This window comes from Macaca mulatta, chromosome 13, assembly GCF_049350105.2.
Source record: "Macaca mulatta isolate MMU2019108-1 chromosome 13, T2T-MMU8v2.0, whole genome shotgun sequence".
Classification (NCBI taxonomy): Eukaryota; Metazoa; Chordata; class Mammalia; order Primates; family Cercopithecidae; genus Macaca; species Macaca mulatta.
In genome coordinates this window covers 19,409,933-19,435,502 of record NC_133418.1, presented here as the reverse complement: position 1 = coordinate 19,435,502, position 25,570 = coordinate 19,409,933, and the positions used below count along the sequence as shown (strand labels likewise).

The 25,570-nt window shown below is 37.4% G+C and overlaps 1 protein-coding gene across 7 annotated transcripts in view; it reads right to left on the bottom strand.

The window, feature by feature from the left end:
• Nucleotides 1-25,570, bottom strand: part of CCDC138 (coiled-coil domain containing 138) — a 128,250-nt gene that overhangs the window by 58,825 nt on the left and 43,855 nt on the right. For all 7 annotated transcript variants that reach the window (XM_015113095.3, XM_077958985.1, XM_028832285.2 and 4 more), the window contains 3 exons: nt 19,229-19,345; nt 10,947-11,139; nt 1,062-1,238 (listed from right to left, as the gene is read on the bottom strand). In XM_015113095.3, coding sequence (XP_014968581.3) covers nt 1,062-1,238; nt 10,947-11,139; nt 19,229-19,345 — 487 coding nt within the window. The remainder of the gene's footprint in view (nt 1-1,061; nt 1,239-10,946; nt 11,140-19,228; nt 19,346-25,570) is intronic.

Below are 25,570 nucleotides of genomic sequence, written 5' to 3'. Positions count from 1 at the left end.
AACAATGGTCAACTAATGTGAATGACTGTTGACTATCTCATCTAATAGAATTTTTTCAAATTTGCATTTGCAGTACCACAATTGTCATTTCACCCAAGCAGGTCAACTATTTCATAAAATTATATTTTGTTTTCCTTTGACAATGAGAAAGATGTCATCTCTGTCATATTCAGAAAGATTTGTTTCTAATGAACAGACATTTGCATCTGGTATGACTTTTGTTTTTCTCATTAAAAGAAAAATCCCTGTGAAACAAGTTGGGAATCTAGGCACTGAAGTAATACTGGATCCCTCAGTTCACTAACTTTTCACTTTTCATTCTACTCCTTACATTAGTAAACTGAAATACAAAACTCCACAATTACTAATCTAGGTAGCTAGTCATCAACTATAAGTCCAATATTTTAACAGTTACAAATAGCTAAAAACGTTGATAAAACATATCAGACAATATAGGACATTTTGGGACAGAAGAAAATAAACCTGGAAAACCTAGTTACAGTGCTTCGGCAGAATAAGCCTTATGTCTAGAGTCAGAGATCTGGCTTTAAGTCTCAGTTCTACTTGTGTTTAGCTGGGGAGTCCCTGGAGAACTTACCTAATTTTTTAGTGATATTATTAATGACTCAATTAAATAGCATCAAAAATATTCTTAAGCATTTAAAAATGCAATAGTCTGGGCGTGGTGGCTCATGCCTGTAATCCTGGCACTTTGGGAGGCCGAGGCTGGCGGATTCCGAGGTCAGAAGATAGAGACCATCCTGGCCAACATGGTGAAACCCCATTTCTACTAAAAATACAAAAATTAGCTGGGCGTGGTGGCGTGTGCCTGTAATTCCAGCTACTCAGGAGGCTGAGGCAGGAGAATTGCTTGAACCAGGGAGTTGGAGGTTGCAGTGAGCTGAGATTGTGCCACTGCACTCCAACGTGGTGACAAAGCGAGACTCTGTCTCAAAAGAAAAAAAGCAATAGTATCTGATATGTGGAGTTATACATGCAGACAAGATGAAGACAGAAAAATCATCCTGCTTTCTTTACACATATAGAACTTAAAAACTTACTAGATTCCACCGTCATCTGTAGCAAACTGTCAATAACATTAGACAGTAGTCCTTTACTGGATATTCTTAGATGACTTAATATTACTGGAACAGCTTGATACTCCAAAAACAAGGTTTTTCCTTCTTCTGTCTTCAAGTCCAAACAAAGAGAATCGAATGCCTGAGCCAGGTAATCAGCTGGAAAATAGTTATGTACAATCAACTGCAGTTTTGCTAGTTTAGGTGGCAATCAGAAACAGAAGGTAAAAAAAGCAATGTCGTTACTTTAACTTAAAAGAGAAACAAAAATCAAATAAGAGATCACAGTCTAAATTTAGATTCTAACCAATTTGTCAGAACTGGAAGGGGGAAGGAGAGAGGAGACACTATGACAGGGTAAATTTCATTTAGAATTTTCATGTTTTAACACCAAAATAACAACTAAGCCGCATTTTTTAATACTAAGGAAGAAAAACAATGCTTATTAGTATCACACATGTTTATTTTCCATATTTGATACTACTAAATGCTTCCAAAAACTTAGTATTTCTATCTCTATAAAAGCTTTCTAAGACTATGTTTTTTGTTGCTGCTTCCTAAATGTTTACCTACTTCAAAATGTAATTTATACAAACACGCTAAATGAATTTTAAATAAGGATTTCTGTCTCCTAGTAAAGCTGAAACAAAAGACCAAAGATAATTTCAAGAAGATGAAATACGCTCTGGTGTGTCACTTTTCATGACACATCTGCCATTAAAAATGGCAGCAAGATTTTAACCAGGCCAGCGCTGTGACGAATCCTGAATCAGAATCCCTGAAACCTTCTTAAAGATGTCCCACAGATGACTGAGAAACCTGCAATGCCAGGACTGGGAAGCACTAATTTAACCAGAATCAATGCAAATGTAGTAGTAAGATAGTTGCATCATTACACTTCAGTACACTACACAACCCAAGTCCCTACGCTTACAACAGTCTTACCTTGTGCTTTTAACGTACAATAATCAAGTTTTCTAAAACTCACCTTTCAAAATGCTATTCAGAGGAATAAAAAAACTGCTCATGCTATCCAAGTAAAAATTTTTACACTGAGATTTCTGTTTAAAGGAGAAGACTCAAGAGCACCATGAAATACTGAAAGTACAACAGAATCACCGTATTAAAATGTACTCTTTTGTAGCTTCATGTTGCATTTCTTTTTTGCTGTTTCAGCTTACATAATAAATAATTTAAAACCCTGGTTATTAAGAATGAGAAGTTTAGAATAACTTATGTGAAGTGAGAATACATATGAAACTATTTTGAGAAATTAAGATCTGTGCCTCTGGATCAATTATACTGAACTCCATTTTTACTGCTGGTAGAATTTAGTTCAAGGAACACTAACAGTACTGTACTTAATTTTGTTTAAAAAAAAGTTGTAAATAAATGAGTATTAAGTTAAACAAAGTTGCTACATTCTGTTCAGACTTGCCTTATTTAGAAACATCCTTTTTTTTTTTTTTTTTTTAGCAACACCACAGGTAGAAGAGTATACACAGATGAAGCCTGAACGCAACTCTTTAGAGGAACAAAAGTTTTATCACAGTGCCACCTACTGTATTTGACACAAATTATTCTTAGTATATAATCTGACAAGATTAAACAGGTTAAATACTATAACAGTTTTTAAAAATGCGCTGACTACTATATGGTATTAGGTTTGCAAACTTTAAAAAATTGCCCTTCAGGATTAGAAAAACTGTATTTGGTTACTTTGTCACAAGTGACCTTATCTTTTAGGGATAAATCAAAATTATGTCCTCATTTTAATTCTGTCTTCATTTTAATTTATTGAGTATTTCAGATTTTCTAAAAAGACCAATTTAACTTCTAAAAGAGTATTTTTAAAATTTTAGTTATCAATTATATCAAAGTTGATTTTTTATAAATGTTGTATTATTGAGTCTTTTAACAGTGTCCTGGCAATCAAATGTAACCTTTTTACTCCCTAACAAAAGTCAAACTTCAACCTATTGATCTTAATCAGTATGAAATAGGGTTTTCCATTATTTTGTTTATATGGCAAATTTTAAAATGATTAGAAAGTCTTTTGCAGAAACTCCCATCGAAAGGTGAACTCTACTGCGCACCCTTTGAATCTGGGCTAACCTCGTGACTTAACCAATAAAATGTAGCAGAAATGATGCTGTGTGAATTAGGAGCCTGAGGCTCAGCTAGATACTCTTCACCTATAAACAAGCCCCTGGAGAGAGGCCAACAAAGAACAGCAGAACCTAGCCCAGCCCAGCCAAATATCCAGCTGAGCTGAGCCCAAATTACCAACCCAAAGAACTGTGAGCTGGTGAATAAAATGGTGGTTGAGCTAAGTCACTAAGTGTCTGGCAGTTAATTAGGCAGGAATAGACAGACAACTAATGTAGTCTAACAGACCTCAATTCTGGTCTCAAGTAAAACCAACTCTTAAAAGTTTTATAATAAGTGATAATGTCTACTGATAACAACAGTAGCTAGTTTAAGACTTTATGCCAGACTTGCTAAACCTTTACATCAATTCTCTCATTAAAAAATAATTGTAGTGGAAATAGTAAAACAAACAAAAAAGACCTTCCAAATATCACACAGCTAGTAGTGAAGTGAAGATTCAAACCTTAGTTGTCTGACTATAGAGTTGAAGGAACTACTACATTATACTGGCTTCCTACCAAATCAAACCTTCCTATTAACTGAGAACAGCAACAATTCCCTACATTTCTCTAGACCTAAAGTATAAGTTCACAATTTAAAAATACATAAATCTGCTTTAAGAGCCAAGTGCCAAGTAGAACAGACAAATGTCCTAGTCCTAATGTACACATTTTAAATATATATATTTATATATATAATATATTGCATATTTTATATGCAATTATTTTATATGCAAAATCATTTTATATGCAAAATTATTTTATATGCAAATTATTTTATATGCAAATAGAAGACAGTTGGCTGGGGATGGCTCGTGCCTGTAACTCCACTGCTTTGAGGGGCCAAGGTGGGAATATAGCTTCAGCCCAGGAGTTTGAGACCAGCTTGGGCAACACGGCAAGAGCTCATCTCTACAAAAAATAAAAAATTAGTTGGGCATCGTAGTGCACGACTGTAGTCCCAGTTACTTGGAAGCCTGAGGCAAGAGGACTGCTTGAGCCCAGGAGTTCAAGGTTGTGGTGAGCTATGATTGCACCACTGCATTACAGCCTGAGTGACAGAGTGAGACCTCATCTCTCAAAAAAAAAAAAAAAAAGAAGAAGAAAGCTATCAGTAAACCAAATAATTCTATCAAGTAAAATTCCTACAACTTCTTTTAACAATTTCTAGATTACAATGGTACAAATATATTGAAGGTTTTATTAATTAAAATATGCATAGATTTCTATATCTCCATACTTATCATTGTTAATGACATATAATATTGCACCATGCTCATGATGCTATGGTTAAGGGCCCAATATTTCTAGAAAATCTGGGTCAATTATATTAGACTGACCCTGTTTGCTCTTCCATAAAAATGATATCACCACCTACGTCATAGTTATTGCAGGGAATAAATTTGAAACAATCAAGTATAATGACTAAAACAATGCCAGCAAAGTCCAAGAACTTGGCTGATGTTCATTTTCTTCACTATTCCGATTGTGGGTCTACCAGCTATTTATCTTTTCTCATTATTACAAACAGCATATTAACACCTTTGAACATTTTTACCTTTGCAATTATTTCTTGCAATAGATCTCATGAAAAGTTATGATGTATTTTGGTGATGTTTGTGAGCAAAGTGCACTTCAAAAATATTTTTGATACAAACAAAATTGTGCCTATATCCTCTCAGTGACACATTATATTTGATCATTTTACTTCTGTAATGGTTACGTTATATATATATATTTTTTAGTTCAGGGGTACATGTGCAGGTTTGTTACATAGGTAAACTTGTGTCATGGGGGTTTGTTGTACAGATTATTTCATTATCCAGGTATTAAGCCTAGTACCCATTAGTTATTTTTCCTGATCCTGCCCCTCCTCCCACCCTCTTATAGGCCCCAGTGTGTGCTGTTCCCCTCTTGTGTATCCATGTGTTCTCATCATTTAGCTCCCACTTATAAATGAGAACATGTGTTATTTGATTTTCTGTTCCTGCATTAGTCTGCTAAGGATAATGGCCTCCAGCTCCATCCACGTCCCTGCAAAGGACATGATCTCATTCTTTTTGATGGCTGCATAGTATTCCATAGTGTATATGTACCACATTTTCTTTATCCAGGTTATCTTCGATGGGCATTTGGGTTGATTCCATGACTTTGCTATTGTGAATAGTGCTGCAATGAACCTAACGCATGCATGTGTCCCTATAATAGAACAATTTCTATTCCTTTGGGTATATACCCAGTAATGGGATTGCTAGGTTGAATGGCATTCGTCTTTAGGTCTTTGAGGAATTCCCACACTGTCTTCCACAATGGCTGAACTAATTTACACTCTCACCAACAGTGTATAAGTGTTCCTTTCTTTCCATAAAGAAGAGTTACATCTTACAGTTAAATTTTATTTCAGAGATTGAGCATAATAACATACTGATTAAGTGTGCAAGCTAAACGTTTTTATGCCTCAATTTCCTCATTTGTAAAATTACAACAATAATATTGACATCCATGAACTGTTGTAAGGATTAAATGAGTTAATATATATAAAGTGCTCGGCCTATAACATAGTAAGTGCTATACAGGTGTTTGTTATTTCTTTGGTTATCTCAGGAAGTGCACGTTCTTACGTAGTCATAAAATAGGCTTCAGAAGGTAGGCTTCAGCAATTGAGAGAGGCTAAATTAGGCTCTGTCAAATGCAGATTGTATCGCTTTGGCACAATTATCTACCTTTGTAAACCTCATCACTAATATGAGGATAACAATATTCAGAGATAAGGTATAAAGAGCTTAGCATCTGTAGTGTGATGATATATACATAAGTTTTCCTCTCGTTAGTCTTTTGTTATCATGTTGGGTGTGTGAGGCCTCAGGGGAAGGTCTCTGACCTTCTCCTGCCCTCCTTTCACCTGGCCCAAGCCAGGACTCTAATCTTTCCTGGATTTTCTGATTGTGGGTCTTAAGACCCTCCCCAGTGAGAGTCCTGCCCTATATCCTGGGGGACAGAATTGTGATGTCAGGAAGTCTCCATAAAAACCCAAGAGAAAGGCCGGGCATGGCGGCTCACGCCTGTAATCTCAGCACTTTGGGATGCCGAGGTGGGTGGATCACCTGAGTTCAGGAGTTCAACACCAGCCTGGCCGACATGGTGGAACCCTGTCTCTACTAAAAAGACAAAAATCAGCTGGGCATGGTGGCAGGCACCCGTAAGCCCAGCTACTCAGGAGGCTGAGGCAGCAGAATTGCTTGAACCTGGGAGGCAGAGGTTGCAGTGAGCCGAGATTACGCCATTGCACTCCAGCCTGGGCAACAAGAGCAAAACTCCGTCTCAAAAACAAACAAACAACAAAAAAGAAAACACTCAAGAGAAATGGGTTCAGAGAGCTTCCAGATGGCTGGACACATGGAGGTTCCTGGAGCATGGTGCCCCAGAGAGGGCGCAGGGGCTCCACACCCCTTCCCCTATACCTTGCCCTCTCTCTTCATCCACATCATTTGCAATATCCTTTATAATAAACTGGTTAAGTGTTTCCCTGAGTTCTATGAGCTATTCCAGCAAATTAAACCCAAAGAGGGGGTTGTGGAAACCCCAATTTGAAGCCAGTTGGTCAGAAGTTCCAGAGGGCCAGACTTGCAACTGGTGTGGCATGAGGCAGCCTTGGAGACTGAGCACCCAACTTGTGGGATCTGACACTATCTCCAGGTGGATCGTGTCAGAAGTGAATTGGAGCAGCTTTGTGTCTGCTGCTTGGTGTGTGGGGAAAAACCTCCAAACGTTTTGTCACAGAAGTCTTCTTCTGTGTGGATGATTATTGTCATGTGAGAGTAGAGAAAAAACACAGTTATAGAGTTTTCCCTAGACAGCACTGTGGTGTCAAAACTCACCAAGTGGCCGGGTGCAGTGGCTCACGCCTATAATCCCGGCACTTTGGGAGGCTGAGGCAGGTGGACCACAAGGTCAGGAGTTCAAGATCAGCCTGGCCAACATGGTGAAACCCCGTGTCTACTAAAGATACAAAAAATTAGCCGGGCGTGGTGGCGCATGCCTGTAATCCCAGCTACTCAGGAGGCTGAGGCAGGAGAATCGCTTGAACCTGGGAGGTGGAGGTTGCAGTGAGCCAAGATCATGCCATTGCACTCCAGCCTGGGTGACAGGGCGAGACTCTGTCTCAAAAAAAAAAAAAAAACTTACCAAGTATTATGTATGCTGATTCTTATATGAACAAGTCTATTCAATAAAACCAGGTATCATCTTTATAGATCTATATATATCTGGATTAAGCAGCTAATATTATGTGTATTATTCAATGCATCTACCTATTACCAATGTGTATTATCCAGTGCATCTGCCTATTACCAATACATTTGCCTACTTTATATTTTCTACTAAATTTATCAAATTTGAAACTGATGTTCCTATTTTATAAATAGGAAACATCTTCTTACTAGAGTTAGGTAAGTCTACTCTTATGATTTAAGAGTTTTTCTTATGTTTAAATTTTTAGTTCTCTCATAATTTTTTTCAGTATATTTATATTTAATGATAAAGGATAAATAGCTGTATCATGACAGCGTCCGACAGTGGTTCTGAGCACCATCTGGCTCTGACATTTCTTCCTAGTTCTGGCATGTGCTGGGATTTGGCCAGGACAAAGGCCCCTTTTACACCTGTATTCACTGGCCGGTGCATCCTGTTGAACCCTCCTAGCCCCAAGTCTTGTGTGCAGGCACACCCTACCCGCCTGCAGCTGCTGGAGAGAAGACCTGCAGTTAGAAAGTGCTCTTCTCCCTGAGATTCATCAGCATTCAGGCTTCTTTCTTGATGGCAGCAGCTTGTACCTTGGCCCCAGGTAGTAGATGAACACTGGAACCCCACAGGTTTGGGCCTAGGCTGGGAGCGGCCAGACTATAAGGAAAGGGAGAACTCTTGTATCTCTTCCTTGTTCCACAGTGTTTAGTGTCAGATTTTTTTTTTCTTTTTCATTTTTGAGGCTTATGAGGCTGAGGAGCCTGCAGCAAAGGGCATCTATTAGGCAAGAACCTTGTGAGAAAGAATTGGTCATAACAAGTGTGAAGGGAAACTAGACAGTGAAGCCAGGAAGACGTGTCAGGGCCTGTCTGTGGTCTAGGGAGCGGTGATGAAGTCACTGAAAAGGTCACGGAGAGTCACCACAGGAGGCAGTAGTCCTGAAATCTGGTGGCCAGGGTGTGGAGGAAAGGGGTGGCACACAGGTATCTAGAGGAGGCTAAGGAGAAGGGAATAGGAGTGACCATGAGCTCAGTTGGACATGCTCCTTGGATTTCTATGTTTACAGTTTTTACCATATTTGGAAAATTTGGAGTCATTATGTCTTGAAATAGTTTTTGTGTCCCCTCTTCACAGACTCTAAGTACATAATATTAGAATATATGATTTTGCCTCAAAACTCACTGATGTTCTGTTTTCTCTTTTGTAGATTTTTTTTTTCTCTGTGTGATTCATTTCGGACAGTTTCTACTGCTACATATTCCAGTTCACTAGTCTTTTGTCTGAAATGTCTAATTCTCTCCAGTGCATTTTTAAATTTCAGGCATTGGGATTTTCATCTCTAGAAATCTGATTGATGTCTTTTTATCCTGTATCTCCCAAGTATCCCCTCACCAGGCTCATATTTTCCTTTACCTTCTTGAACACAGGAATATAGTGATAATAACTCTAGTAAAGTCTTGTCTACTAATTCTATCATCTGTGTCATGATATGATTTGACATGATTCTATGTTCTTAAAAAAATGACTTGCACAGGGAAGCAACGTCATTAATTCAATAAATAATATGAAGTGCCAATTTTGATTCATTTCTGCACTTCCTATTCCCATTGTCCTATTTTGATTAAATAAATTATTACTCATTTTGTATCATTACATATTAGGATTCTTTTGAAGTCGGCTAAAGCCTCTGCCCCAGTGTTGCTGTTTTACTTGTTTTAAATCATCGCATTTGTTGCAAAGTTTTCCACATAAATTTCCCTATCACTTCCGCAACTTATGCAAACTATATTAGAATTTTAACTGGTATTATACACTAAGCCATGTGGGACATCTTATTCTTAAAATACTTCATCTTCACAGGCAAGAAGAATAAAAGTTCTTTATTTCTGACATTGAACTTCAGCAATAATCTTCATCAACCTATTCATTCATGCATTATTTATGCATATTCTTATGCGCCATTATATTTCTTTGAAAGCCCTCGATTAATATAGTCTCCACAAATAAATGGTTTTCTCTACTCCTTCCCAATATTCATACTTCATTGTTTCATAGCTCATTACAGATGTCCAAAACTGCTGCACGCAAGTGGTGACAGAGAGCACCTAATTCCCTTCTATTTCACATAAGTATCCCTTATTGTATTTTTGCTTTTTAGCATATTATCAGAAATGAACATTATATGTTATTAAATGATATACTAATGTATGTTGATATATTATTTCAAACATTTTAGTTAAATGATAAATGATTAATAATTTTCCTTATATTAAATTGGCTTCAAATTCTTGATACTAATCTTATTTGATCTTTGGTGAATACATGCTTTAATGTGTGGCTATGGTCTGTCAGCTAAAATTCTTATTTAGAATCTATTTACCTGTGCGTATGTAAGTGTGTGTGTAATTTTTTTTTAATTCGGAGATAGGCCTGTGGTGAGCTTTATTTTGAGCTAATCCCTGCTTCTCGTAAGTCACCTTTCACACACTTACCACCTACTCTATTGTAATTTTGAGAACCATAACCATAAGGAGGCAAAATAATTAAGAAAGCAGTTATATGGTGTTTTACTTTTTCACCGATTCCATACCATCGGGAGAAACTAAATAAACCATACTTCAAAGAAAGAAGTCAAATTAAATTACTGTCATTGCCCATTAATAAAAACAACAATCTGAGTCATATAATTTAACAAACAGGAAAGACAAAAAGATGATATATTTATTGCCTGACTACACTGGCATAACTCACTTTAACAAAAAATTACCACATTTAATAATATAACCTGTTATAGCTAAATATTAAACACGTATTAATTAGGGCCAACTCTGAAGGATTTCTAATTCATCCATTTCCTTATTCACTATTATATATGAAGCACTACGCTAGGTGCAGGGTCATTATAAACAAGTTTTTTCTTCAGGAAACTTACAAGCTAGTGCAAGCACTGAAAAACATTTTCTGTAAAGGGCCAGATGACAATATTATAGGTTTTGGGGTCCATACAGTCTCTGCTGCCAGCTACTCAACTCTGTCACTGTAGGGCAAAGAGTCACAGACAATATACAACACATGAGCATGGTTGTGGGAGAAAACTTCATTTACAACACACAGGTGGTAGGCCAGATTTTGCCCATGGACTAGTTTGCCAACCCATTCGCTAGTGGAAAATAATAAACTAACTAGCAATTTCAATTTGATGTGACAAATACAAACAAATGTAGGCAAAAGCTGTTATGGGAATATGACCGAAGACAGTCAAGGCCTCTTGGGAGGCGGCAACAATTCAACTAAAGACTTCAATTTCTGAAATTCAGCAAATACAAGTAGCTTTTTATAACGTGTAACCATTATGAAACAACTCAAAACCTCATTCTGAAAATGTACCACATATGTGATTATAAAAGAATTGCTTTAATATATGATATTCTCTACTGTTTCTCAAAATTAACCATAAGTACACTTCAAAGCTTACCTTGAGTGACTGTTTTGAGAACAATTAAGGTTGATAAAAATCTCAATGGCAAATTGGAGCTCTTAAAGAAAGCAGCTGTCTTTGGTTTATTCTCCACAGAATGCTGTGGTGAACTATCCTGAATTCCTTTAGTTACCACTCCTTTAAAAATGTCTTCACCCAGTCTCCTCAATGTTGATGTCATAGTCGAGTGCTGTTAAAAATATGTACAATCTTAGTATATTTATTCACATTCAGAATATATCTTCTTTTTTTTTTTTTGAGACACAGTCTTGCTCTGTCATCCAGGTTGGAGTGCGGTGGTGCAATCATGGCTCACTGCAGCCTCAAACTCCTGGGCTCAAGCAATCCTCCTACCTCAGCCTCCCAAGAAGCTGGGACTATAGGCACTCACCACCACACCCAGGTTTTTTGGGGTTTTTTGGTAGGGATGGGTCTAAGTTGCTGAGGCTGGTCTTGAACTCTTGGGCTCAAGTGATCCTCCTACCTTGGCCTCCCAAAATGCTGGGATTACAGGATCATGAGCCACTGTGCCTGGCCAATAACTATTTCAAATATTAAATCAAATATATGTATTAAAAGTAAGTGAATCTGTGGCTAATATAAAGTTGGAAATATGCAAAATTGGAAAGTGATCATTTTATCAACTTAAAAATTATTTAAAAGTATGACTGTACATTTTTCTAAAATGTGTAAGAACATAAGATCATGCTATATTTATGACACAGAGAACTATCAAGGGAACAGAGGTGGACTACCTGCATTCTCGGTTGCTGATTGCTCCACCATCAATGAAAACCAGCTTATCTTTCTGTGTTCGCTTATGAAATGATTATCTAGACCCTCAGTTCCCCTCAGCTCGCTCTGACTACAAAAGTCACAGTGACTCCAAAAACTTTCAGCAATTTCAAAACAGTAAAATATTGGGTTAGAATCATGGATAATTCTCATGGAGAATAAAACAAAAACAAAATGGGCAAAACAGAAATATTAGCAAGAAACTACTCCTAAAATAATATATGATCTAATGGTATTTGATATATCTATTAAGAATCAAATGAGGCCAGGCACGGTGGCTCACGCCTGTAATCCCAACACTTTGGGAGGCTGAGGCAGGTGGATCATGAGTTCAGGAGATCAAGACCATCCTGGCTAACACGGTGAAATCTCGTCTCTACTAAAAATATAAAAACTTAGCCAGGCGTCGTGGCAGGCGCCTGTAATCCCAGCTACTCGGGAGACTGAGGCAGGAGAATGGCGTGAACCCGGGAGGCGGAGCTTGCAGTGAGCCAAGATTGCGCCACTGCACTCCAGCCTGGGTGATAAAGTGAGACTGCATCTCAAAAAAAAAAAAAAAAAAAAAAAAAGAATCAAATGAAAGGAAAGCATTTCAAACTGTTGCAGATCAGAATGCTTAACCCAGATTTAGTAACAACTTAAAATTTCCTTTATTATGACCCAATTCTCCAATCTCATGTGACTGAGTTTTATAGCAGTTTCCCCTATCTGCATGGAAATTTGTGACCAAATGGTTTCTAACTCAGTGTTGATCCTGCAATGTGGGTAAGTTTTGGCTTTTAAATTTCTGCATCTAAAATTAAAAACAAATCTATTGAGGTTTTGCCAGTGTCAAAGGCCAAATGGTTGAGTGGTGAGACACACAAGCAGTGCAATCTAATTTACATACACTGTCAATACAATTTTATTAGAAAAAATAATACATAGGTGTTTTTAAACCTTTGTGTAAAAAATAGAAAAAAATGTTCAAAACTCTACTTACAGTAAGTGTGTTAAAATGACAGGATTAAGGTAAACTTTTTTTGTTTTTAAAATTATCTCTAATGCTTACTACTACACTTTCATAATGAAAAAATAAACTTGAAAAAAATATGTGGGCTGGGCTCAGTGGCTCACGCCTGTAATTCCAGCACTTTGGGAGGCCAAGGCGGGCAGATCACAAGGTCAGGAGATCAAGACCATCCTGGTCAACATGGTGAAACCCCACCTCTACTAAAAGTACAAAAATTAACTGGGCTTGGTGGCGCGCACCTCTAATCCCAGCTATTCAGGAGGGTGAGGCAGCAAAATCGCTTGAACCTGGGAGTCGGAGGTTGAAGTGAGCCAAGATCGCACCACTGCTCTCCAGCCTGGGCGACACAGCAAGACTCTGTCTCAAAAAAAAAAAAAAAGAAAAAAGAAAAAGAAATAGAGGAAAAAAAAATGTGGATAGTATTTGCCTTTAATTGAAGGAAAAGTGAAAAAAAATCCAAAACTAGCACTCTGGGTTGTTGCTGAAGCTTCACCTAAGTTATGCTAAAACTTTTGCTGAAACAAATCTAGACCCAAAATGTCTAGTTTTCAATTTAAAATCACCCATCATTCCAAGGACGAGAAAGATTTCAAACTAAATGAAGAAAAGTCAATCAACAGCTGCCAACACCAACAGGACAGAATGTTAGAATTGTCTGACAAAGATTCTAAAGTAGCCATGAGAAAAGGAGCACGTGCATACGCTTTTAGAAAATCTCATCGAAGACACAGAAAGCCTTACCAAAGAAGAAATAGAAAAACAACCAAGTGAATATTTCAGAACTGGAAATACAATAACCGTCTCCATAACAGAATGGAGAGGATGGAGGAAAGAATAACTGGAAAATAAAACAACAGAAAACACCCAACCTGAACAACTGTAAACGACCTGGAAAAATAACAACAACAACAACAACCACCAGAACTTCGGGGAATAACACAACATCTAAAATCATGTCATTAGAGTCCCAGGAAAGGAAAAATCAGGTAGGGCTGAAAAAGTACTTGAAGAAACTGGGGGCTGTGGCTCATGGTTGTACTCTCGGCACTTTGGGAGGGCAAGATGGAAGATCACTTGAGCCTAGGAGTTCAAGACCAGCCTGGGCAACATAGGGAGATCCTATCTCTAACAAAGCAAAAAAACTAGCCAGGTAAGGTAGTACATGCCTGTAGTTCCAGCTTGAGCCCAGGAGGGTGAGGCTCACTGCACTCCAGCCTGGGCAACAGAGCAAGACCCTGTCTCAAAAAACAAAACAAAACAAAAACACATACACATGCACACAGAACATGAAATTGAAGAAACAATGACTGAAAACTTCCTGGACTTGGCAAAAAACGTGCCCAGAGACTGAAGAAACTAAGCAAACACCAAACAGGCTAAAATAAAGAGATCAACACCAAGACCCATCATAGTCAAACATAAAAACTAAAGACAAATGTGTGTGAGAGAAATGACACCTTACATCTATGGGGAAAATAACTCAAATGACAGTAGATTTCTTATCAGAAACCATGGAGGGCAGAAAGAATTTGCACATTTTTTAAGTACTGAAAGTAAAGAACTGTCACCCTGGAATCTGATACCCAGTGAAAATATCCTTCAGGAATTGAAAAGAAATCAAAATATGTTAAGAAAAACTAAGAGAATGTGTCATCAGCAAACCTACTCTAGGCCAGGTGCGGTGGGTCATGCCTGTAATCCCAGCACTTTGGGAGGCTGCAGCAGGTGGATCACTTGAGGTCAGGAGTTCGAGACCAGCCTGGCCAACATGGCGAACCCCGTCTCTACTAAAAATACAAAAAGTAGATGGGCATGGTGGTGGGCACCTGTAATCCCAGCTACTTGGAAGGGTGAGGCAGAAGCATCGTTTGAACCCAGGAGACGGAGGTTGCAGTGAGCTGAGATCATACCACTGCATCTAGCCTGGGCAGCAGAGCAACACCCTGTCTCAAAAGAAAAAAAAAAAACTACTCTAAAGAACTGATAAAGAAGTCCTCTAAACAGACAGGATATAATGAAAGAGGGAACTGTGGCACATCTGGAAGGAGAGAAGAACAAAGTAAGCAAAAATATGGGTAAATACAATAAACTTTCCTTCTCTTCTTGAGTTTTATAAATTATGTTTGATGCTTGAAGCAAAAATGACAACATTCTCTAATGTGGTTCTAAGCGTATATAGAAAAGGTTAAGGGATAAAAAGGGAAGTAAAATTTCTGTATTTTATTCAAACCGGTAAACTGACAATAGCAATAGACTGAATAAGTTATACATAATGTTGTAGTGAACGTTTATAATTTTATATTGCCCTGGCATTCATTTTAAATATAAGTTGAACTTTTTCACACTAGAAGCAGGGATCAGTCACTTTTAACATGGTTTCCAGTTCTAAATCCCCATCCCCATCCCCAGTTCCTAAATGTGTTTGATCCAGATATCTGCCTTAGACAACTCCTCTCTGATGACCACTTCCCTGTGGGATAGCTAAATGCAGTCCGCACAACTTGTCTCACAGACCCTCACACCTCACTACAGACTGTGTGAATATGCCACAGTGACTACCTCCTAGAACTCATGCCTGCTTGCTTTAAACTCAACAAACAAAACACCCTGTGAAAAACCTGTATGGGTAACATCCTGGAATCCAATAAGGGCACTTGTCCACAGGTCCCTTTCTCTCTCACTCGCTCTCTCTCCCTGCCTGTGCTTCCTGACTTCCAAATATGTGGACTCCAGGTTTGCCATGTAACTCCCAGGACCTAAAAGTAATGAATTCTTGGCCGGGCACGGTGGCTCACGCCTGTAATCCCAGCACTTTGGGAGGCCAAGATGGGTGGATCACGAGGTCAGGAGATGGAGACCATCCTGGCTAACACGGTGAAACCCCGTCTCTACTAAAAATACAAAAAAAAAAAATTAGCCGGGCGTGGTGGCAGGTGCCTGTGGTCTCAGCTACATGGGAGGCTGAGGCAGGAGAATGGTGTGAACCCGGGAGGCGGAGCTTGCAGTGAGCTGAGATCCGGCCACTGCACTCCAGCCTGGGTGACACAGCGAGACTCCATCTCAAAAAATAAATAAATAAATAAATAAATAAATAAATAAATAAATAAATGCTTTATTGCAGCCAGATGGGTTGGCTCATGGCTGTAATTCCAACAATTTGGGAGGCCAAGGCAGGAGGATCACTTGAGGCCAAGAGTTAGAGACCAGCCTGGGCAACAAAGCAAGACACTGCCTCTACCAAAAAAAAAACAAAAAAACTTTTTAATTAGCTATGTGTGGTGGCAAACGTCTATAATCCTAGCTATGCAGGAGGCTGAGGGAGGATTGCTTCAGCCCAGTAGCTGGAGGCTGCAGTGTTCTATGATCACCACTGCACTCCTGCTTGAGCAACAGAGTGAGACTCTGTCTCAAAAACAAACAAAAAAACAAACAAGAAAAACCCTTTACTTCCATCTTCTATGGCTTCTAATCATTGGAGGGGTACTCTCCATCTTAAAGATCCTAAATTAAAACAAATGTAATACCAAGAAGAACTATTAGAAAAGTTATACAAAGAGATACACTCAATACACTACAGATAAAGGAAAATAAAATTCTAAAAAATGTTCAAGTAACCCGTAAGAAAGCAGGAAAAGGAACCAAAGAAATGAAAAAGAGAAACAAAAAGAACCACCCAGTAGTTAAAAAAACAGTTACAGCTTAAGCCCTAACATATCAATAAGTACATTACATGTAAATGGCCTAAAACACCAATTAAAACACAGAGCTTGACAAAGTTTATTTTTCCGAAATCCAGCTATATACCATTTATTAAAAAAAAAAAAAACTCATTCTAGATATAATATAAGCAGGTCAAAAGAAAAAGACTGGGAAAGAAATATTATTAGAACATGAATCAAAAGAAGGCAGAAGTCTCTATATTAGTATTAGATAAAGAGATTTCAGAGGCAATGCAAATGATCAGAGATAGAGAAGGACATTATAAAATAATAAAAAGGGCGAATCCACCAAGACATAATCCTAAATTTACAAGAACACAGTTACAAAATATGTGAGGCAAAACAGATGAAGGTTATAACATATAAATCTACAATTATAGCCGGAGACTTCAACATCCATCTATCTCTCCACATTTGATAGAACAGCACAAAGTATCAGCAAGGGTATAGACAACTCACAAACACCATCAACCAACAGGATCAAATTGACATTTATGCAACACTCCACCAAACAACAGAATACATATTCTCAGCCATAAAACAACCTCAACAATACAATAAACTAGAAAAATAGAATAACAGAAAGATGACAAACTTCTGAAGAATTCAAGGGTTCAGCCAGACATGGTGGCTCACACCTGTAATCCCAGCACTTTGGGAGGCCGAGGTGGGCAGATCACTTGAGGTCAACATGGTAAAACTCCATCTCTACTAAAAAAAAAAAAAAAAAAAGAAAAGAAACCACAAAAATTAGCCAGGTGTGGTGGTGCGTCTGTAATCCCAGCTACTTGGGAGGCTGAGGCAGGAGAATCGCTTGAGCCCAGGAGGCGGAGGTTGCGGTGAGCCAAGACTGTGCCAGTGAACTCCAGCCTGGGTAAGAGAGTGAGTGAGACTCTGTCTCAATAAATAAATAAATAAATAAATAAATAAATAAATAAATAAAAATGAAACAAAGAGATGATCCTTTGAAAGATCAATAAAATGGAGAAACAGAGAAACTTCCAGCAAAAAAGACGAAGTAAAGAAAGAAAACACAAATTATCCATATTAAGAAGGAAATAAGGGCCGGGCGCAGTGGCTCAAGCCTGTAATCCCAGCACTTTGGGAGGCCGAGGCGGGTGGATCACGAGGTCAGGAGATCGAGACCATCCTGGCTAACACCGTGAAACCCCGTCTCTACTAAAAAATACAAAAAACTAGCCGGGCGAGGTGGCGGGCGCCTGTAGTCCCAGCTACTCGGGAGACTGAGGCAGGAGAATGGCGTAAACCTGGGAGGCGGAGCTTGCAGTGAGCTGAGATCCGGCCACTGCACTCCAGCCCGGGCGACAGAGCGAGACTCCGTCTCAAAAAAAAAAAAAAAAAAAAAAGAAGGAAATAAGGCTACCACTACAGATACTGAAGACATCAAAAGGATAAGAGAATACTATGAAAAACTCCATACACATAAATTTGCATACATTTGAATGGTTCAGTTTCTCAAAAAGCACAAACTATTACAAATCATCGATATGAATTATGTAACTAGAACAGACCTGTAACTATTAGAGAACTTAAATTCATGATTTAAAACCTCCTCCAAAAGAAATCTCATCCACATAGTTTCACTGGAGAATTCTACCAAATGTTTAAAGAAGAATGAACACTAAGTCTACATAATTTCTTCCAGAAAACATAAAGGATAAGACCCTTCCCAATTCATTTGATGAACCTAACATTGCCCTGATACAAAACCAAAGAGAGTTCAAAACTATAGACAAATATCTCTCATGAATATAGAAACAAAAGTCCTTAACAAAATATTAGCAAATAGAATTAGCTAATATAAAAACATATAAAAAGAATTAAACACCACAACCAAGTAGGTTTTATTCCAGAGACACATGGCTAATTTAATATTTCAAAGTCAATGTAATTCATATTAACAAGTTAAAGATGAAAAAGATCATTTGATCTTATCAATCAATGCAAAAAAAGTATCTAAAAAATTTCAACACCATTAATGATTTTTTAAAAACTCAGAAAAGCAGGAATACAGGAGAACTTGATTGAAAGTATCTATGAAAATACCACAGCTAATATTATACTTAGTAATCGCAGAATGAATTTTCCACCTAAGAGGAGAAACAAGGCGAGGATGACTACTCTCACCACTCACATTCAACATACTGCTAGAAACTCTAGCTAATGCAGTAAGGTTGGAAAAGGAAATTAAAGACATACATATCAAAAAGGAAAAAAAAACACAACGCTGTCTTCATTTGCAGATAACATGATTTGCTATGTAAAAATCCTGAGGAACCTTCAAGAAAACTCCTAAAACTAATAAAGTCAGGATACAAAACAAACAAAAAACAATTTTATGTCTACACATTATCAATGAACATGTAAACATCAAAAGTAAAAAGACAACACCAATTAAAAGTGCTCAAAAAATGTCAATACTCAGCCAAAAATCTAAACAAGAATGCAGCAATTTTATGCTGAAAAGTATACAACATTGATTAATTAAAGTTTTAAATAAATGGACATTTTATGTTCGTAAGTTGTAAGACTCAACAAAGGAAAGATGTCAATTATTCTCAAATTGATATACAGGTTTAACACAATTCCTATCAAAATCCCAGCAAGATATCTTATAGATAGGGAAGATTGTTCTGAAATACAGAGAATATATTCAAAATAGATATTGTGAAACAAGATCAAGAATATTAGGTGGAGTATTACTTGAAGAAAAATTTCTATTAACCAATTACCTGTGCTCCAGCATCTAGCTGCCTTAGAGACCAATATATAAATTTTACAAAAGGCTCGTGAAGTTTGGTATTCACAAATGGCATCCATTGTAGTTGCTCTGTCATCAGAGGCAAAAGCTAAAGACAAAATGATGGAAAATAAATACAAAGGCACAGTATTTTTAAATGTCTGAAATCAATTACCACAATTTTCCAAAATCATCTTTAAAAACAAAAAAACAGTTCTCCAACAAAAAATCTTCAGTTTAAAACTATATGCAATACTATTTGGCAATATGTATTTGAATTTTTATATATGCATTTTCTTTCATCCAGCAATAATAGCACATCTAGTTTAAGGAGATTAACCTAAACAAAGATACTCTCTGAACCTTAAATGATTAAATAAATTAATAGTACATATGTAACCTTTAAAAATGATAACCTAGATTTACATTTATTGCTATGGCATATTCTGGGGTGAAAAAAGGTGTTTACAAGGAAGCAAATGGAATAAAAATCTCATTTACATAAACTACATCTATATAAATTTATACTGAAAAAGATATATGAAAGGATTTCTTTTTTTTTTTTTTTTTTTTTTTTTTTTGAGACGGAGTCTCGCTGTGTCTCCCAGGCTGGAATGCAGTGGCGTGATCTCGGCTCACTGCAAGCTCCGCCTCCCGGGTTCACGCCATTCTCCCGCCTCAGCCTCCCAAGTAGCTGAGACTACAGGCACCCGCCACCACGCCCGGCTAGTTTTTTGTATTTTTAGTAGAGACGGGGTTTCACCATGTTAGCCAGGATAGTCTCGATCTCCTGACCTCGTGATCCACCTGCCTCGGCCTCCCAAAGTGCTGGGATTACAGGCTTGAGCCACCGCGCCCAGCCGAAAGGATTTCTTAAAAAGCTAGATTTCAGAAACTGGAGTAATACTTTTTTATATGTCTTCCTTGTATGTATATCTTAATATGCTAATTTATAAAAATAATATTTAAATGTTTAAGGATGTCTATGAACTTTGCTTCAAAAGTATAACATTTTGCTAAATGATTTCAGGACCAGAAAGATAAATTCTAAGGCTCTAACAGAATATTCCCACTTCTTAGATACCAGCCTAAGGAAATCGTTTTAAGAAGATCCCTCCAAAAGCCATGTACAAAGATACTTATTGCTACACTGTTTATAAGAGTATAAACCTGGAAGTAATTGTACAGCAATCAGGAAAATGGTTATGTCAACTGTATAAAGATTCTCTGGACTAATGATTATGAGCATATTGTGTGTATATACATACATGTATTTTAAAAAATTTTCTGTATATGATGATGTTTTGACATCTTAAAAAACCTTTCCAGTTGGGGAGAGACTGCCCCTCCCTGGACCAGTCAATTCTTAGATATAGCAAAGTGCTCAGCCTAGAGTATGCCTCTGATAGACAAACGAACCAATTCAGAGCCAGACCCCTTCTATCTGGCCCTTGTATCCCAGGAGGCAATATTCTCTGCTGTAATCTTACCAGTGTCACTAGGGACCACCCCTAGAGCTTAGTACCAGCCAAAATTATTCAAACTAGCCAATCCTATTTGTTCACCCTGCCCTGCATTGCCCTTCATGTGGAAACCAAAATAAAGGGTCTGCCCAATGCCTTCCCCTAGGCTCCTGTCTTCCTACCATCTGACCACTCTGGTGTCTTAAAAAAAAAAAAATCGAAAAAATTATAGACCCCTCCCAAGCTGAGAAATGTCTAAATAGTCTTTTCATGGAATAAAAGTTGGTAGCCATATACTCTCTTACAGTCATAATCTCAGTAAAATTTTATATAAACTTCTCCCCCCAACTTTTTAATAAAGCCATGCATCAGTTAATGAGAGATACACTGTAAAATAACAATAAATAGTAAATACATAAACCAGTAATATGGTTGTTTATCAAGTATTATGTACTGTATATAACTGTGTGTGCTATACTTTTATGTAACTGGCGGCACAGGTTTGTTTACATCAGCATCATCACAAACGTGAGTAATGTGTTCTGCTACAATATTATGACACCTATGATGTCACAAAGTGACAGGACATTTTCAGCTCCATTATAATGTGCTTTTTTATATATTCTTTTTTTCTTTGCTCCATTATATTATGGGACCACCATCATATATATGGTCTACCATTGTCTTAAACATCATTATGCAGTGCATGGCTGTATATTAAAAGGATTATACATCATGACTAAGTGAGATTTATTCTTTCAATGCAAGGACAGTTCGACATTTTAACAAAATGAAGGACAAAACCCACACGATTATTTCAACTGACAAAGAAAAAGCACTGAACAAGATTCAACACCCTTTCATGATAAAAATACTCAGCAAACTTAATAGAGGGAAACTACCTCGATATAATAAAGGCTATATATAAAAAGCCCACAGATTACACTATAAAGGTAAAAGAATGAAAGCCTTTCCTCCAAAATCAGGAAGAAGACAAGGATGCACACCCTCACCTCTTCTGTTCACCACAGTACCAGCCAGTGAAACTGGGCAAAAAAAAAGAAATAAAAAGTATCCAAATTGTAAAAGTAGTAGTAAAATCATCTCTCTTCTCAGATGGCATGACCTCGTATGTCGAAAGTCTTAAAGATTCCACAATTAAAAAAAAAAAAGTTAGAATACATAAATTCAGCAAAGTCGCTGAATACAAAATTGAACTCAAAAATCAGGTGTGGTTCTATACACTAACAATGAACAATCCAAACAGGAAATAAGGAAAACAGTTCCATTTACAAAGAGCATCAAAATTAATAAAAATACTTAGGAATAAATCTAAGCAAGGAAGTAAAAAACTTATACACTAAAAACCACAAAACAGTGATGAAAAAAATTAAAACAGACCCAAATAGAATGAAATTTCATGTTTACGGGTCAGAAAACTTGGTATTATTAAGGTGCCCATGCTACCCAAAGCGATCTACAGATTCGAGGTAATTGCTACCAAAATCCCTACAGCATTAATTTACTATGGTGAACAGTATAGCAGTTCTTCAAAAGTTGAAAATAGAACTATCAAATGATCTAGCAATCCCACTTCTGAGTATACGTCCAAAGGGATTGAAAACAGGGTCTTGAAAGGATATTTGCAAGCCCATATTCCTATCAGCACTATTCACAATAGCCATGAGATGGTAGCTGCCCAAATATCCATCAACGAATGAACAGATAAGCAATATGTGGTATTCATGCATAAACAAATATTGTTCCACCTTAAAAAGTTAGGAAATCCTGTCACATGCTACAACATGGACGAACCTTAAGGATATTATGCTAAATGAAATAAGCCAGTCACAAAAAGGCCCATATTATTATGATTCCACCCATATGAGAAATCTAATGTCAAATTCATTGAAGCAGAAAATTGAATTGTGGTCATCAGGGGCTGGGGTAGGTGAAATGGGGAGTTGTTACTTAATAAGCGCTATGGTTTGAATATGTTCCTCAAAATTTGTGTTGGAAATTTAATGCCCAAAACATCAGTGTTGTGAGGCGGGGATCTACTGGGAAGTATTTACGTCAGGAGGACTCTGCCCTAAGGAATGGATTAACGGCATTGTAATAAAGGCATGTGGGAGCGGGATCCCTTTCTCCTGTTCTTCCACCCTGTGGGCACACAACGTTCATCTGGTTTTTGCTCTTCTGCCTTGTGCCACGTGAGGATGCAGCAAGAAAGCCCCAATCAGATGCCTGGACATCCAGCTGCCAGAACTGTGAGAAATAAGTTTCTGTTGTTTACAGATTGCCCAGTCTCAGATATTCTGTTGTAACAGCACAAAACAAAGACAATGGGTACTGAGTTTTAGTTTTGCAAGATAAAGTATTTCTGGAGAGCTGTTGAAGGACAATGTGAATATACTAATGAACTGTATACTTAAAAATTATTAAGATAATAAATTTATGTTTTCATCACAGTTTGAGAAATTATATGGGTGGACCAGAAAAAGACTTACTTGAACAGATTTACAAATCTTATGATATGTAAGGTATTTAAACTATGGTTAGTCATTATACTATCTGTAAGCCAATACTTTGTGAAAAATATTTGAATACATTATGTGTTTTCATATCGCTGTTATCAGTGGTGAATTTCATTTGCTCTGGGGGACTTAACTATCAACAGTTTCGTGAATTTTTTATCAGAAATAGAGGTATAATATCCTTAATGGCCTTAACACATGGCAGTGAATTTTTTTAATTTTTGAGCTCATGGCTGAGATGAACATTTTCTGAATAAGAACAGCACTCAATCATTGAACAGTTTTGGAAATTACCTTTTGCTGCACATTATTCATTTTTTTTACTAGAGTCAACCTGAAATTACAAGTCAAAACAGTGCTTACATATGAAACTTACACTACAGTAGTCATTTCAACAACTGGTATTGTTTGAATCATAATGTTAAGCTGCATAAACTTCCTTTTGTCAGATATTTTAAAAAGAGAGGAGACCTCCACTACCATTCCAACACAGATTTGCAGTGGATATGTTTTCTGACTCCAAACTACAGTCCTAGCAGCATTATTTGAATCTCAATGCAAGTGCAAAATGATCTGCATATTTCAAGATCCATTCGACTGCAACTAAGGAGCTGCCAACTGACCTTCAATTGGACGTGATTACTCTCCAATACAGTGATACACAAAAAGAAATATCAAGAGAAGAATCAAAAAGAATTCTGTAAATGCTTTTCAAGTGACAGAGTCATATGCATGTCTGTGGTCCCACTTATGAGATACTTAGAATAGGCAAATTCTTAGAGATAGAAAGTAGATGAGAGACTACCAGGGTCTACGGGGGAGGGAGGAATGGGAAGATATTGTTAAATGGGTACAGAATTTGTTTCAGATGATAAAAAATTCTTGAAATTGATAGTGATGATGGTTGTACAGCATTGGGAATATACTTAATGCCACTAAATTGTACATTTATAAATGGTTAAAACGATAAATATTAAGCTATGCATATTTTACCACAATGAAACAAAATCATATGCTCACGGATTGATGTCAATTATTTGACAATATTTAGTGTATGAAAAGACATTTTCAGGCCGGGCATGGTGGCTCATGCCTATAATCCCAGCACTTTGGGAGGCCAAGGCGGGTGGATCACCTGAGGTCAGCAGTTCAATACCAGCCTGGCCAACATGGTAAAACCCCCATCTGTCTCTACTAAAAATGCAAAAATTAGCTGGAAGTGGTGGACACCTGTAATCCCAGCTACTTGGGAGGCTGAGGCAAGAGAATTGCTTGAACTCGGGAGGCAGAGGTTGCAGTGAGCCGAGATCACGCCACTGGACTCCAGCTCATGCGACAGAGTGAGGCTCCGTAAAAAAAAAAAAAAAAATGCAAAGATGAAATATGTAAAGTCTCATTACAGATCAGCATTAACAGATAAAAATATGCAATTGATTCTGATGAAACGAAACACTTGGAACCCCAATTAAGTAAAATGATACCCCCAAATTCTAGTTTCTTCATTATTCGATCTACTGCAAAAAGTTTACTCCACATTACATTTTTAATTTTGTCAACAAAAAAACTGGTGAAAATTTGTTTCATTTCTTATTATGTAAGTACTGGTATCTTTCACTTTGCTTTTTGGCCTGCAAATCCTAAAATATTCATCATTTGTCCTTTTACAAAAAAGGTCTGCTGACCTTTGTCATGGGCTATAAACATTCCCATAGCTTAAGAAAAACCAGACTTCACTAAATTCATCTGGCATTGTCTTCTTTGTAGTTCCTGCCTATTCTATCTCTACTTCCTGTTTACTTTTAAACTAACAGACCTTGTTTTTAAAGAGCAGTTTTAGGTTTCTGAGTATACTGAGTAGGAAGTTGAGAATGCTTATATGCCCCCTGTCCTACTCCCACCTGCCAGTACCTTCCATTATTAACATCTTTACTAGTGTGGTACATTTGTAACAATTGTTAACACTGACACACTATGATTAACTAAAATCTATAGTTTACATTAGGATTCGCTCTGTTGTATAGCCTACAGATTTTGACAACATATAATCACACATATCCACCATGTATCACAGGAAATAATTTCACTGTCCTAAACATCGTCTGTGCTTCTCTCCTCTTTCTTTCTCAGAACCCTTGGCAGCTACTGATCTTTTTACTCCCGTTTTTGCCTTTTCCAAAATGTCATTATAGTTGGAATCATACAGCATGTAGCCTTTTCAGGCTGGCTTCTTTCACTTAGCAATGTACATTTAAGGTTTCTCCATGGTAAAATATAGATCCCTTGCTTAAAATCATTTCCTGTCTCCCTCTTCTCTGAGGGATGACATTCAAACTT